The sequence below is a fragment of the Thamnophis sirtalis genome, unplaced genomic scaffold (genome assembly GCF_051295495.1).
Source record: "Thamnophis sirtalis isolate CommonGarterSnake01/CBP01778 unplaced genomic scaffold, rThaSir2_p1.2 scaffold_4, whole genome shotgun sequence".
Lineage (NCBI taxonomy): Eukaryota > Metazoa > Chordata > Lepidosauria > Squamata > Natricidae > Thamnophis > Thamnophis sirtalis.
The window spans coordinates 82878244-82893294 of NW_028261384.1; the positions used below are offsets into that span (position 1 = coordinate 82878244).

At 38.2% G+C, this 15051-nt stretch overlaps 1 protein-coding gene across 4 annotated transcripts in view; it reads right to left on the reverse strand.

Moving 5' to 3' along the window:
- Positions 1–13354: 13354 nt before the first annotated feature.
- The window catches only part of RPRD1A (regulation of nuclear pre-mRNA domain containing 1A), a 61384-nt gene continuing 59687 nt past the window's right edge, over positions 13355–15051 (reverse strand). For 2 of the 4 annotated variants that reach the window (XM_014065681.2, XM_087713207.1), the window contains exon 7: positions 13355–13754. In XM_014065681.2, coding sequence (XP_013921156.1) covers positions 13605–13754 — 150 coding nt within the window. In that variant the 3' untranslated portion in view covers positions 13355–13604. The remainder of the gene's footprint in view (positions 13755–15051) is intronic. The other 2 variants (XM_087713210.1, XM_087713209.1) reach the window with 1 other exon arrangement.

Genomic DNA, 15051 nt, shown 5'->3' on the forward strand with positions numbered 1-15051 from the left:
ACTCACTGATCCAGTGACTGAAAGAAACAGTGGTTATGGATGAGTAATTTCAAAAGCATAAGAGTAACCTGATGCTGAAACAAGGCTTAGTGTGGAAGGGGCAGGGTATAGTATATATCCCAGATAGCCAGAGAACCATGGTTTCATAACATGTCCAAAACTCCCACCTGGGTCTTAGTGAAAATATTCATGCAGCTTGTCTACAGGCTGCATGGGGTCTCAAAGCAGATCATCTCAGATGATCTGGGTACAGTTTATAGCAAAGTCCTGGTGAGTTTTTGAACCCGATAGGTTCATCCCAAGGGCTTAACTCTGCCTTTCATCCTAGTACAAAGAGTGGCAGAACGAGCTAACTCAATGGTGGAGCAATATAAGATGCCGTATATAAAGTAACAGCAGACTAATTGCAATAGCAATAGCAATAGTTAGACTTATATACCGCTTCATAGGGCTTTCAGCCCTCTCTAAGCGGTTTACAGAGTCAGCATATTGCCCCCAACAACAATCCGGGTCCTCATTTTACCCACCTTGGAAGGATGGAAGGCTGAGTCAACCTTGAGCCTGGTGGGATTTGAACAGCCAAACTGCTGAACTGCAGTCAGCTGAAGTAGCCTGCAGTGCTGCATTTAACCACTGCGCCACCTAATTGGGATGAGCTGCTGCCATTTGCCAAGGTGGCTTACATTAACTTGGTGCATAGTAGCACAGGCTTTACCCCTTTTAAGGGGGCTATAAGTTTCCCCAGGGAACACCATCCTCCACAAAACTGGCAGAGTGGATGGACATTCTGAGAAGCACATGGGTTACAGTGCACAGGACACTAGAAAAAGCAAAGCCCAGAGGAAGCAAGCAGTCCAGAAAAGAGCCCCTCAAACAGAGTTCAAGGTCGGTGGTAAAGTGTACCTGTCCACAAGTATTTAAACCTAAGCCATCCCTATAAGAAGCTGGGTCCAAAGTATATTGGTCCTTTCTCCGATGTGCAGATTATTAATCCAGTGACAGTGGAGCTGTCAAGGTTCCAATGAAACAATTAAAAAACAAAATCCTGGTTTAAATGCTTCTTTATCACACCGTTACTGACTGACCACCAAGTTCTTGGTGGAATAATTGTTGGAGCTGCTGCTCCGTTCTCCCCTCCACTTTATAAGCTAATCTCTTGAGCCCCACCCAGCACCCAGTGGTCAATCCTTCCCACAATTCCACTTCCCATGAGCCTATCACCAGTGCCCTATTGGAATGCATAAAGTCTAAAATTTCCCGAGCAACCTCCTCCCTACTCGTCTGTTCCTCTGTCCATTAAACATAAGTTTCATTTTGGCACTTTAACACACCCCCAGGGAAAGTCATTGATAATCACCACCTCTGTAAGCCTTGATTACACTGAGTCATGCTTCCTGGCTTGCTGATAATAGCAGCCATCGCCCCAGCTTCTTGGTTGAGCTCCAATGCTGAGCTGAAAGGAGATAGACGAGGCTCCAGCAGTCCAGGGGCTCCACCAAATTCTTGGTGGAGCCAAGGGCAATGAAGATTAGCCAAATGATGACAGGAACCCAGCGTATCCATGTGGCAGCCTCGGACGATGTGGACAATGAGCTATATAGCTCCTAATAGGAGCTAAACATGCCTAGAAATCTTAGGTGGGTCCATCCAGTGTTTCATTGGAGCCTGTGAGCTTTTCTGAGACTAAGACGAGGCCCGTCCTGTTCCCTCCACCTCTGATCCTTATAAAAGGAGAGGAGCATTGTGAAATCAAGTACATCCTGAACTATAGATACCACCAGGAAAATTGCAGTACTTTGTGCGATGGAAAGGCTACCCCATAGCGGATGCAGAGTGGATGACAGCAAGAGACATTAAAGCAGCCAGGCCAGTAGAGAGCTTTCATTCCAAATAACTTAAATGACCAAGTGAAACTAATTTTTTGTGCAATGGTGGATTGTACATGCTTATGTATGTTTATATTTATTCCAGATATATCTATCTTCTGGGGGCTTGGCATGTCAACAGTGATTTTCTCTTTCACTAGTTACTTCTTCATTCTCTGCTTGACAACAATGGGTTGGGTGGGTTTGTGAGAAAGCTTGGGGTGGGAATGGAATGCCAAAACTCTATCTGCAGATTGTGAGATCCTGCTGCAACCTTCACACAGATGTTTGAACTTTGCAGGCAGTTCTCATTAAAAAGTATTTTTAATTGGACAACACAATGAATAAAGGAGATGACCAAAGAGAAATTCAAGCTTAACTATGTGGACTTTCGTGTGGGAAACTTAGAGCTGGTTTTGCTTCTATACCAATGTAGTGTATTCAATAAAGTATTACTTTTGGAGAACAACCATGTCCCAGGAATTCCTTTTTGGGATTTTTTAGCTGGACAGCTGACAGTTAAATTTATTTCCACAGAGACATGGCCGATAAAAATAAAACATAGTCAATCCAGATATACAAGAGTTACAATAATTTTGACAAAAACATGGTCACCAATAATAAAAATAACTGAATAAAATGATTAATACAGTATTGAATTATTCAATGGAATTACACTTAGGCAGGAAAAATAAAAATAAATCAAACACATAGGTGCAATAAGTGGTACCTGGCTCAGCAGTAGCCAGGTACCACTTATTGCACCTATGTGTTTGATTTATTTTTCAGAGTATAAGATGCATCTCCCCTCCCAAAAGAGGGTGAAAATCTGGGTGCGTCTTATATACAGAATGCAGTATTTTTGGCTTCCCAAAACCCCGCCTCCTTCACAAAAAATGAGGCATGCAGAGTGTTTGAGAGGCTTGCAGTGTAATTTTTTCCCCCCAAAGATTCTTTTATTACATTTTCATTTTCCTTTATACAATCACTTAAATACTGTGCAGTTAAAAAAAAAAGAAACAATAAACAACTCATAACACTTCTATCCTACATACACCCTTCCTTCTACCCCTCCAACTTTCATTTCCCCCTTCCAACAATCCCCTCTTCTACTTCCCCTCCCCCTCAGCCATTCCTTTCTCCCCTTCCCACCATCTCACCCTCCTTACATTCCCTTCTCACTCCCTCTTAATTCCCCCCTCTTCTTTCCCTCTACACCTCGCTTCGGTGTATTTCTAGTATTCATTGGTCTATTTGTTTTGTACTAAAACAAAAGAAAAATAAAAGGAAAAGAACGAAGAAAAGAAAAAAAAAGGAAAAAAAAGCAACAGTATCCAAGTGCATTCATTGTTCTGAAAATTGAGTCTATATTTCCACCCTCCCCACCCACCCACCCCCTGAACCCCCCTACCTGACCCCCTTCCGACTTCCCAGGTCCCATTCCCGGCATCATTCTTTATCAAGCAAAGTCTGGAGTATATTGAAACCAAATAGATTAGAAGTTACAAAATAAAAATAAAATAAAATAAATGAACAAAAAAGAAAAGAATAATAAAAAGGAAAAAAAAGGGGGGGACCCCCCCCCCAAGAAAGAGAAGTCAATATACTCTCTAACATTAACCTCAGCTTCTCATTATTTTTAAAATCTTAAACAATATCTTTACCTGCTTCCGCATATAAATTCTATACCTCCCATCCTGCCTTTACCCGTGTCCGCATATATATTTTATCCTCATCCATTGCTCCTCTCATATTTACTCCACCCTGGTGTAGATTCTCCAGATAATCTTTCTTAACTTTGTATTCAAATAACAATTTATACAAAAATCAGCTTACATTCTGGATCAAGGTAATCTAATTGAACTTTCACTACCCTTCCATCTACCCCACGCCACCCGACTCCATTCATCCCAAACCACAATCCAAGAAAACTACGATCTCCGCTCTCCTCGCCCCAAAGAATAGATCATGCGCAGTTTAAATTAAGATTCAAACAAGTCTTATATAAGTCCCATACAATATATGTCCAAATTCAGCACCGCTTCTTTCAGTCTCAATATCTCTTCATTGGTATACAGCTTTGTCATTTTATACCAGACAGGAGTCCTGAAATTTTATTCAAATTAAAAATTTAAGAAGTATTTTAAAGGCATAGCTGGATCTTTATTCTTTACTCTTCTGCCCTTCCGGAAGGGGAAAGCAACACCCTCCGCCTTGTAGCCACGTGTCCCGCTGCTTATCTTCTCCTTCTCCTTGCCTTTCTCCAAGTCCGGGTAAATCAGGAAGTCCCGCCTTCAGAGTTTTGTAGTGAAAATCTCGGGCTTCGCAAACAGAATTGAGACGATATTTTTGGTTCTCAAATGTGACTGTGATACCAGATGGCACTTCCCATTTATATTGTATCTGAGAATCTCTGAGTTTTTCAGTTAAGAAAGTGTAGTCTCTCCTTGCTCTTAATATTTGAGATGGTATTTCTTTAAAAACAATCAAGTCCTGTCCATCGATTCGCAGCCTGTTATTGTAGAACTTCTGTATTATCGCATTTCTGGATTCTCTTGTGGTGAAATATATAATTATGTCCCTCGGAAGCTGTCGTTGTTTTGCTACACACGAGTTCTGGCGATAAATTTTTTGAATCTGCCAATCAAAGTTAAATCCCGGACTTCCCACCGAACTTCTGAAAGCCTCAAAAAAGGTCTGTTTCAAGTTCTCCTGTTCCTTTTCACGCAATCCTCTGACTCTTATTGCAAACGCAGTCTTATTGTAATTTATCATAACGAGTTGTTTTTGAGCATTTTCAACTTCCTGTTATAACGTTTGAATTTTAGATGTCAAATTAGAATTAGTTTTTTCCAAAAGTTCCAATTTGTCCTCCATTTCAGAAACATAATCTGTCATAACAGTCATAACTCTGATCGTATGTTCCCTTGTTTGAGCAATCTTGGCGTCCAGTTTATCATATAAGTCCGATAAAAGTTGTTTAATTTCCTGTCTGAACTCTTTAAGGGTTTCAAAAAGAAATTCTTGCGTTAAGAGATCTCCAGTAGAGGGCGTGGGAGGCAAGGGCAGCGATTTTGTAACAATTTCTTGAGATGTATTATTAAGGAAACGCTTAGACTGCTTCGATTTGGGAGCCATTATAAAAAACGCACAAACAAACAAAGTCTCTGCTCCCCTCGGTTTTAAATGGGATACTATTTATAGACTTTTAACAGTTAATAAGGAGAAGTCTTCAGGAGAATAGAGCTGATTGAGTGTGTCATATATCAAACGCAGAAGCTATAAAATCGGCATCTTGTAACGCAGCTGGATAAGAAAGCCTTTTACAAAATTGAAACTGGTATTTTGAATAGTAATAAGAAAAAAATTTACAACTTCAAGTTAATATTTGGTTTTGAAGCCATTTCAAAATTTATCTGCCTGCAGTTAATAAAACTCTATTGCCTGAATATGCAGCTTTAAGTAAAGAGGCTTTTATTTTGAAGTTTAAGGCTTGGCAGAACTTTCAGTGAGTAAACATTGTAACAAGACCGTTCAGCAGATTCATCACCATTTAACTTCCAGATAAGCAAAGTTAATGAAGGAGTAAAATTCTTGTAGAAATGAAACTAATTAAAAAGCTTCTGCTGGCCTATTGTGAAACCAAAACATATGATAAGCAATCTCTTTTGTTTTGAATTCTTGTGAATTCTTGTGAGGATTAACAAAAAGTGTTCATTATTACCGGAGAAACCAGCCTGCTCGGCGCCATTTTAAAAGCCTCTAAGTAAATAATTTTTCGGAGGAGAAAAAGAAAAGAAGCTAAAATGTTGATAAACAATTATTGTCCACGGAAATGGATTCAGCTCGTGATAAGATTAAATCAAACAAAACTTGGAACTGAGTGGGGGAGACCTACTTTGTCCTGCACAAGGCAGTTTGAAATTCCCAGCACGGACAGCCGTTCTGCCTTGGGCTAGCCCCCCTTTCCCTGCAAGCACAAAAGCTGCAAAAATCGAAGAGTATTTGCCAGCAAAACAATTTCTTCTTTCCTTCTTGCCTGAAGGATAAGAAAACCTGATAAGACGTCAGATGGAAGATCCTCTAAACAGGTACGTAGCCAGGAATTCGGAGGCAGCTGATTTTTTTGCTGCCACCACCAGCAGGCTCCTCCCAGGAAGTCTGTAATTATTTTTTTTAATTACCTCTTCAAAATCTCGGTGTGTCTTATACTGTGGTGCATCTTATACACCGAAAAATGTAACTGAGAACTCTGTAAATGAGAGAGATCTAGGTGTCCTAGTGGACTATCACATAAGTACAATTTATTGCAGCAGCCAAAAAAGCCAATACAAGTTCTTGGCTGCATCAACGGAAAGTTATCAAGAAGTAAGTGATAATACCACTTTATATCATATTAGTGAGGCCACACTTAGAATACTGTGTATAGTTCTGGTCACTAAGATTTTTAAAAAAAGATTCTGAAACAAAGATGATAAAGCCTCTGGAGACCAATTTTTGTGATAAATAGTTGAGAGCTAGATAAATCTAGTCCCGTGATGGCAAACCTATGGCACATGTGCCAGAATTGGCACACAGAGTCCTCTCTGGACATGCACCTCATCACCCCAGCCCAGCTCCATTGCGTTTCCCATCATCGTTTGCAAGGAAAAAGAAGTTTGTCGGACTGAAAACAAATCCAATCAATTCCAATTTCTTGCGAAAGAAAAAGATCTCGTGAAGTTGGAATTGACTGAGTGAACTTTTTCACTCATGTGCTTCACAATGGGGGAGATGGGGCCCTCTCCTCTTCAAGTCCATTACGACTCAGAGCCACAATGAGATCCTGCATTGTCATGGCTCGTTCTGGCCTGGATGTACAGTAAGTGGCTTTTCCTGAAGAAGTAACTGCCTGTATTGAGATGCCCCGCCTTCCCACCAGCAAGCTGAGCTTTGGTGCACTTTTCCCGGGTTTGTCAGCCTCCAGACGTCAGATTCCCACCACCCAGCACCAGTTCAGGGATTCCTTCCTCCCCCCCTCCCACCCAGGGAGAGCAAGAGAGAGAGAGAGACAGACAGAGAGGGAGGGAGGAAAAGAGAAAAAGGCAGCGAGAGAGAGAGATATGGAGGGAAAGAGAAACAGGCAGAGAGAAAGGTAGGGAAAGGGAAAGAATGAGGCAGAGAGAAACATGCTGAGAGGGAGAGAAATAGGGAGGGAAACAGAAACAGGCAGAGATGGTGGGTGGGAAAAGAGAGGGAGGGAAAGTAACAGACAGAGAGAGAGGGAGGAAAACAGAGAGGGAGGGAAATGGAGGAAAAGAGAAAGAGGGAAGGAAAAAATGATATTACACAAGTTTTTCTTTTTTATTGTTGCTAAACCTAATATTTCAAAAGCAGAAAATAAAATGAAGGGGCATAAAAGCCGATTACTGTCCCTTACTCTTGTTAACAAAATAGTAATATTTTTTTGCTATTTATTTAGTTAAGTTAATTTTAGAATTTAATTTATCACCCACTCAGGAACTTTAGTTCATTAAATTTGTTTTTTTTCCTAAGAAAAATGGTTTTAGTCAAATACAACATTGAACCCTTTGCATGCCTTATCTCCAATATTTGTCAAAAGTCACTTTGTTCAAGTTCATCTTGTGCCAGGATATAATGATATTAACAATAGCAGTGACACTTTCCCAAATATCTACATTCTGAGCATTTTATGCTATTTGTGAAGTTGTGTCTGACCCATCACAACCCCATGGACAACATTCCTCCAGGCCTTCCTGTCCTCTTACCATCCTCTGGAGTCCATTTAAGCACACGTCTACTGCTTCGGTGACACTATCCAGCCAGCTCGTTCTCTGCCTTCTCTTTCTTTTGCCCTCAATCTTTCCCAGCATTAGGCTCTTCTCCAGTGAGTCCTTCTTTCTCATTAGGAGGTCAAAAGTACTTGAGTTTCATCTTCAGGATCTGGCCTTCTAAAGAGCAGTCAGGACTGACTGGTTTGATTGCCTTGCAGTCCTAGGGACTCGCAGGAGTCTTCTCCAGCACCATAGTTCAATGGCTTCAATTCTTTGGAGCTCAGCCTTCCTTATGGTCCAACTAACACAGCTATAAATTGTAACTGGAAAATACATAGCCTTGACTATATGCACTTTTGTTGGCAGGGTGATGCTTCTGCTTTTTAGTATACTGTCTAAATTTGCCATAGCTCTGAGCATAGAATTTGCAAAAAAACTCAATCTTTAATGGTTTCAGTCTGCAATTTACATTTATATATGAGGTGTACAATAGTGCTTAAACCTTTGTGAACCTTCTGAATTTTTAGTATTTTTCTTAAATATCTAAAATGTGGTATCTTTTTCACAATTAATCAAATTCAACATCTACTCAGCTTCATTTTATCAGTGAGATGCAGAACTCTGATTATTCATTTTATTTATTTATTCAAAGTACGATTTTCACAACCAGGGTGTGAAAAGGGTGTCATGCTCTAAAAAAAGGAGATCTCTTGAGAACTCCCCTCCCCACCTCATAACAACAACAACTGGTGCTCTCTAGGCAGGAAAAGGTTATAATATTATTTCCAAACCATTTGGACTACACCATCCACTCTCAGGCAGATCATGTACCATTTAACACCAATGTTATATCCCCCTGTGGCCAACCAGCTAAGATCACACCAAGAGCAAGATGTATATATTCTGGGAGGTCTGAAATACCTCCTGGGTAACAGCTAAGGAACTGAAGGTGTCTCTCTTTCAGGAGGTCACCATTATGAAAATACTTAATAACTATGATGTGCATGATAGGATTGCAAGGAGAGCGCCACTATAGATGGTGCAGAAAAGTGCAAGAGAGCATGTGACAGATGCTGCATGGGATCAGGGATGTGGGAATTTGGCAGGGTGCATGAGAGGTGTGATGCAGGGTGTGAGAGAGGTTTGGGGAAGGTATGCAGGCATGTGAGGAGATGTATGAGAGACACATATGGGTTGAAGACGATGGAAGAATGACAAGGGAGGGAGATTTGCCAATGCCTTGCAATCTCCTCTGTTAGCTTCACTGACTTTCTGGAGAAGCCAGCAAGGAAGATCACAAATGGTGACTGTGAGAACACAGTGTGATTGATTAGTCATAAGTGCCAACTACCCAGGCTATTGGAAGAATGTTTGATAAATGGAGGAGACTAAAAGAAAACATTTTGGTTTGAATGAAAAGTATATTTTTGGAAAAAGACACTCCAGCATAAGAACCTTATTCCATCTGTGAAACACAGTGGTGGCAATATCATGATTTTGGGCCTTCTTTGTTGCCCTGGAATGGGACTGCTTGCCATCATTGGCAAGCATCACAATTCTGAATTGTGTCAACAAATTCTATAGGGAAATGTCAGGATATCTGTCCATGAGTTGAATTTCAAGAGAAAACAGTTATAGAGCAAGTCAGGAATCAAAAGAATGGTTAAAGAAGAAGAAAGTTAATGTTTTGAAATGGTGAAATCAATGGTTATTAGAAACATTTAACTGAAATTATTGCTGTCCATAGGGGACACACCAGTTACTGAAAGAAAAGATTCACAGACTTCTGCTACCACACATTTACCAATATGTAAATCATTTACCTCAATAAATAAAAGAACAAGCATAATGTTTTGACTCATTTGCTTAACTGGGTTCTTTTTAACTAATTGAAGGACTTGTTAGGAAAACAGATTACATTTTTAGATCATATTTATTTTAATTTTTGTATAAAATTTCTACACTGCTCATCCCACCTAAGTGATTCTGGGCAGTTTACAAACAACTTCATAAAATAATATAAAATATGACTAAAAGCAAGCAGGAACAAAATTTAACCAGGAGTCATCTAAGTGTCCCACTCAGCGTGTTGTCCTGGGGACAAGCATCCCTCAGTGAACTTCCTGGAGAAGGGGGTGGGGCAGGAATGCTGGCGAATCTCTGCCAGGGGAAGAGGGCCAGTGAAGGAAGGGCCTCCCAAGCATAAATCCCACTGGTGAGTCAGCTGCAACGGGGAGCCTGAAGATAAGTGAGCAGAGCAACATGGTCAGTTTGGACTCCACCATCCACTCTCAGGCAGAATATGTGCCATTTATCACCAATGTTATATCCCCCAGGAGTGGCTGTACATATTGTCCTAGACCCATGCCAGAAGACTGGATATAATGTTGTTCTAGTCTTTTAAAAAGGAAAAACATGGAACCAGGTTATTACAGATCAGTTAATTTGACAACAGTACTTGTGAACATCCTAAAAATAATCGACCAGTGGGCTTGCGAGCAGTTTGAAAAGAATAAGGTAATGACTAGAAACCAGCAAACAAACCAGTGTTTGTTAAAATAGATCATGCCAGATGAATAGTTTTCCTTATTTTGCCAAAGTGCTTAAATTAGTAGACTAAAGAAAACCTATGAATTTAGTGCATCTGGACTGAAAACCAATTGATAAAGTTGACCATAGTATCCTTTTTAATAAAATAAAGCAATATGGGATGTTTGGTCAATATTGTACCCAATGCATATTTCTTATTGATCACTGTCTATATGGAAAGAGGTAGGGCATCTCAAGAGTTCTACCCTGGGGCTCAGTGCTCTTCAATATTTTTCTAAATTACTCAGACAATGGGACGGAAGGGATCTTCAAAATATTTGCAGATGATTCAAAGATGGAGAGAATTCCTAGCATTTTGGAAAACAGGCTCCAGGTTCAAAAAGGACTTGACAGGTATAACATTAGTCCTTTTCTAACAAAATGCTGTTTAATGGTAAAAAATACAGTGTTTTCAGCATAAGTACAGAAAATCAGATGTACAAGATAGATAATATCTGGCCTACAAGTAGATGTACAATATCTAGCCTAAAAATCAGATATACAAGATAGATATTATATGTAGCCTAGAAATAGTACTTGCAAGAAGAATCTGGGTGTCTTGGTAGACCATAGATTAACCAAGAGCCAGCAATCTGGTCTAGCTGTCAAAGAACCATACAATTTTAGGTTTCATCAAGACGTATAATGTTGAAATCACAGGAAATGATTTTGCTATTGTATGTTGCACTAATTAGATCCCACTTGGAAGATTATTCAAAAAACAATTTGGTTTAAAATAAAAACAGGTTTGGTTACAATAAAAAAGAGGAATTATAAAGAGTGGAGAATAGAACAGCAATAATGTTCAGGGCTGCAGGCTAAATTGTATGAAATTAAAAGGTTAAATGAGTGGATGTTTTTAGCCTAAAGAAGAGAAGACTAAAGAGAGAGATGCAGTCAGTCTTCCAATAACTGAAGCACTGTTAACAAGCAACAGGGTGTGGATTTATTTTTCACAGTGTCTGACAGTAGGCCAAGGACCAGTTGGTGGAAGTTTTACAATGTGAGATTCAAACTCAATATTAGGAAGAATTTTCTACTGAGAGAGATATTAAAACATTGGAACAGCCTGCTTCCTAGAGTCGTGGACTCTCTATAATTGATGGTTTTCAAACAAAGATTGACAATCCTTGTGTGGGATGGTCTGAGAATTCCTGCCTTAAGCAGGAGGTTGGACTAGAAAAACTCCACTATCTTTCGCCCTGACAGTATTTAGAGCATTCAAATGTATGTGAAAGTCAAGCCACAAAAGAATGGTGACAACTGCCCATTCATAGAATTATGTCATTGGATCTATAAACTTATTGAAAAAGGAGATTAAAAACATTTAATGAAATGCAAAAACTTGGAACAAAAAGATCAAACAAAACAAAGCAAAATAAACAAAATGAAATAAAAAAAATTATATGAAGTCTAAAGAATTCTTCAAATGCTGCTACTGCAATCAAAATTAAGCCCTCTGATAATATTGGAAAGATGCAATCTGCCTCTGAAATCCTATGCAGTTGTACAGTGATCTAAGATAAACTCTGTTTAGGATTAGAACTTATTCAATATGTGTAAATCATTGAGAGTCCAATATACTAGTTCATATAGAATACATAACAAAATGAGGTTTAGATCTTTATCATGAACAAAGCTATGAAAGTGGCATTAGTGTAAGTGATCATTTGAAGAATGTTATTCTTTAAAATTCAGATTATATAATCACTTCAGAAATTCACAATAGAATATTTTAACAAGTAAAGATTATACAGTGCAGAATTACAAGATACCTGATCAACATACTGATACCCATCTAAAGATCTACTTCAGAAAAATGAACATCATAATTCCCCCCCTTTTTTAGGAAGGTGAATCCAAAAATTGTTCATTTCATTACTAAAATATTTTAGGTCTATTTAAAAATTATAGGCAAGAAGTGAAAAGTAGAAGCAAACAATAGAAACATTTTGGATAAGAACAGGAGCATAATGCAAAAGTTAAGAATTTCAATTTGCTATATATTTCACTGGACAAGATTTAAACACATATTTAATTTCTTCCATTAAAAAAGCTGGATTTCAATATGCTTGATTGGACCATGCCTAAAATGTGCAAACAGCATATGAACACATGACACAATTACTATATAATGCAGATATGGTAAATATCCAATACTTATTGCATTAACCATTTGGTGCCCATTTAAATGGGTATTTTGGTGCCCATTTAAATCTCCTGATCTGTCGCTTCTTTCTATAATAAACATTCACCAAAATGCCCATTTATGTTATATAAAGTCATTTTACTATGGCTGTTTTTATAATTAATATGTTTAAAATATAATAGTGTGTTTTCCTAATAGATTTTAATATATTTCTATTGAATAATGCTACAGGCAAAATCTAAAAATAGGCCAGCAAGGGAAAGAATGTTAATATACATTGTAAATATACATACAAATAATTTCTTCATTTGAGATTGTCCGTATAAACATTTGGGCAAACATGTTGAGATATAAGAGATAGAGCTTTCCAATTCATGAGTCATCAATAATGAATTTTTCTTCATATGAAAACTTTGGAAGTATGAATTGCTTTTTGGAAGTAAATGGAAGCAACTGATATTTCCCAGAGTAACATAGCTCTTTGGTCAATGAATCTAACATATTACAATATTTTGCACTTATTTACCTGGGCGTATACTCCATCAAAGATACTACTGAGACTTGCTTCTGAATTAGAATTTCACTAATATTTTAGGTTTTTCTAAGTACTTATATATTAATCACTCCAAGTTATCGGAAGTGAATGATATTCAAGAAACACTGTTCTGGATGTTTTCTAGGTTGCTTACTTGGGCATAAATCAGAAATTTTGTATAAGTATTACATTTGAAAGTGTAAACAATTCAGTTTAAATAGTATTTGATAGTTTGAAATGTAAAATCATATAACATTTTTAATTTATGTAAATAAAATCACTTTATTTTTCAATGTTTGTTTTTAATATGATTTAAATTCAACATTAAAAAAAATGTTCTTGCAATATTTAGCAATCAAAATATGTTTCTGCTAGTGGTATGCATAAATTATGTTTAATTTAACAGAATTATATCCATAAAAATAATGGACCAAAAAAATAATTGCTTAATATTGGGGAAAAGATTTAATCAAAAAGAATAGAAAAATTGCAATAATCATTTTTTTAAACATAATACATAAATGTTGCCTCTTACATAGTACCTGCTTTATCACTTGTTAGTCAAATATTAAACAAAGCAATATTCAATATTTCTTATAAATTAGAACATTTCAGTGCTATTCTCTGCAAACATACAAAAATAATTATCAATCAACCTGATCAATTCCTCATTCCAGTGAAAGATTTGAATATCACTCATCACTATAGACATCCCCTGCAAATGGTAGATGCACTTGACTTCCTGTAACATTGGGGAGCCTTGACAGATCAGGGAGACTCTGGATGCGTGACTTGAGTTCTTTCCGTACCTGGGACACACCAGTTAATTTGCGCTTGTGTTCCTATAACACATGAAAAACATTTACATAAGTTAATCAGTCAGTCAGCCGTTTCATTTTGGCTGTTGAGAGGCAAAAAATGACAACAGTCCCATTTAATTCATTGACTATCACTGTAGCTTATACAATACAGAAATTGACTAGAGTAAGAAAAGCTGCACAATTATACAAAAATACAAGCAAAATTGTAATTTAAATTTATGAATTTTGGGCATAAAAGTAACGTATTAAATTTTAGATCAAGCAATTAAATATAATGTAGAATAACAGAATAGTAATTTTACTAGTGTAAACTTGTCAACCATCCCATTGTTAAATGTAGCAAAAGAAATTCCTGAAACGTTATTTTACCGAGCCAAGAGTATAATTTTTCTGATAATTCCACATAAGCACAGAAGTAGCAATACCAGTTCTAAGGTTTTCATGCAAAAACCAGCATAGGTAAAATCCCCCTTTTCCCCTGGACCCCCCCACTGTTCATTGTCTACCAATCAATTGCATTCATTTTGTTTTGGGAACAATTTGAGTGCCTTGAAGTTTTCCCAGGGTTTAACCTTGGGGATTGAGACTGTCCCAGGCTCCATCGGCTCAGCTGCATTCCTCAATTCTCTCCCAAACTTCCCTTGCCTCCCGATATTTCCCTCTCCCCTCCCTGTTTTTGTTGTCTAATTGTGAGCAGGGATGCGTAGCGAGTCAGCTATGACACAATGATCCTCCAGAAGATAATCCTACAAGGAAGCAAATTTACAGAAAGTTATATTACATTTTCCCCTTTTCCCCATATTCTATTGAGACCAGTTTGGATACTTAACATGGAATCTGTGGATGAGTCTAGATGCTCAAACATCCCTTACCACCACCCATTCTGTATGAGCCAGAGGGAGTCCCTTGGAAGAGCCTATTTGGCTCAGGAATTCATGCCAAAACTTTGACATGAATTGTACTCCCTGATCTGAAATTGTGCATTTTGGAAAACCATGAAGCTGGTATACCTGCTGCACAAATAGTTTACATAGGGATTAGGTCAAAGAAATCCTGAGACACCACAAAGTTGGCTTGCTTGGAGATCAAATCCATGATAGTCCATAATGCACCATTCCCAGCACTCTCTGGCAGCTCCACAATGAAGTCCATTCCCTTCCAGGGAGCTGTGGGGTTGGCCATAGTTTGCAACAGACCCAGTGGCTTGCCAAGCAGCCACTTCATCAAGGTACAGATAGGAAAGAGGGCCACACAGGCTTCTATGTTCTTTTCCATTCTTGGTCACCAAAATTGCCTTTTTATAAGATGAAGAGTTATT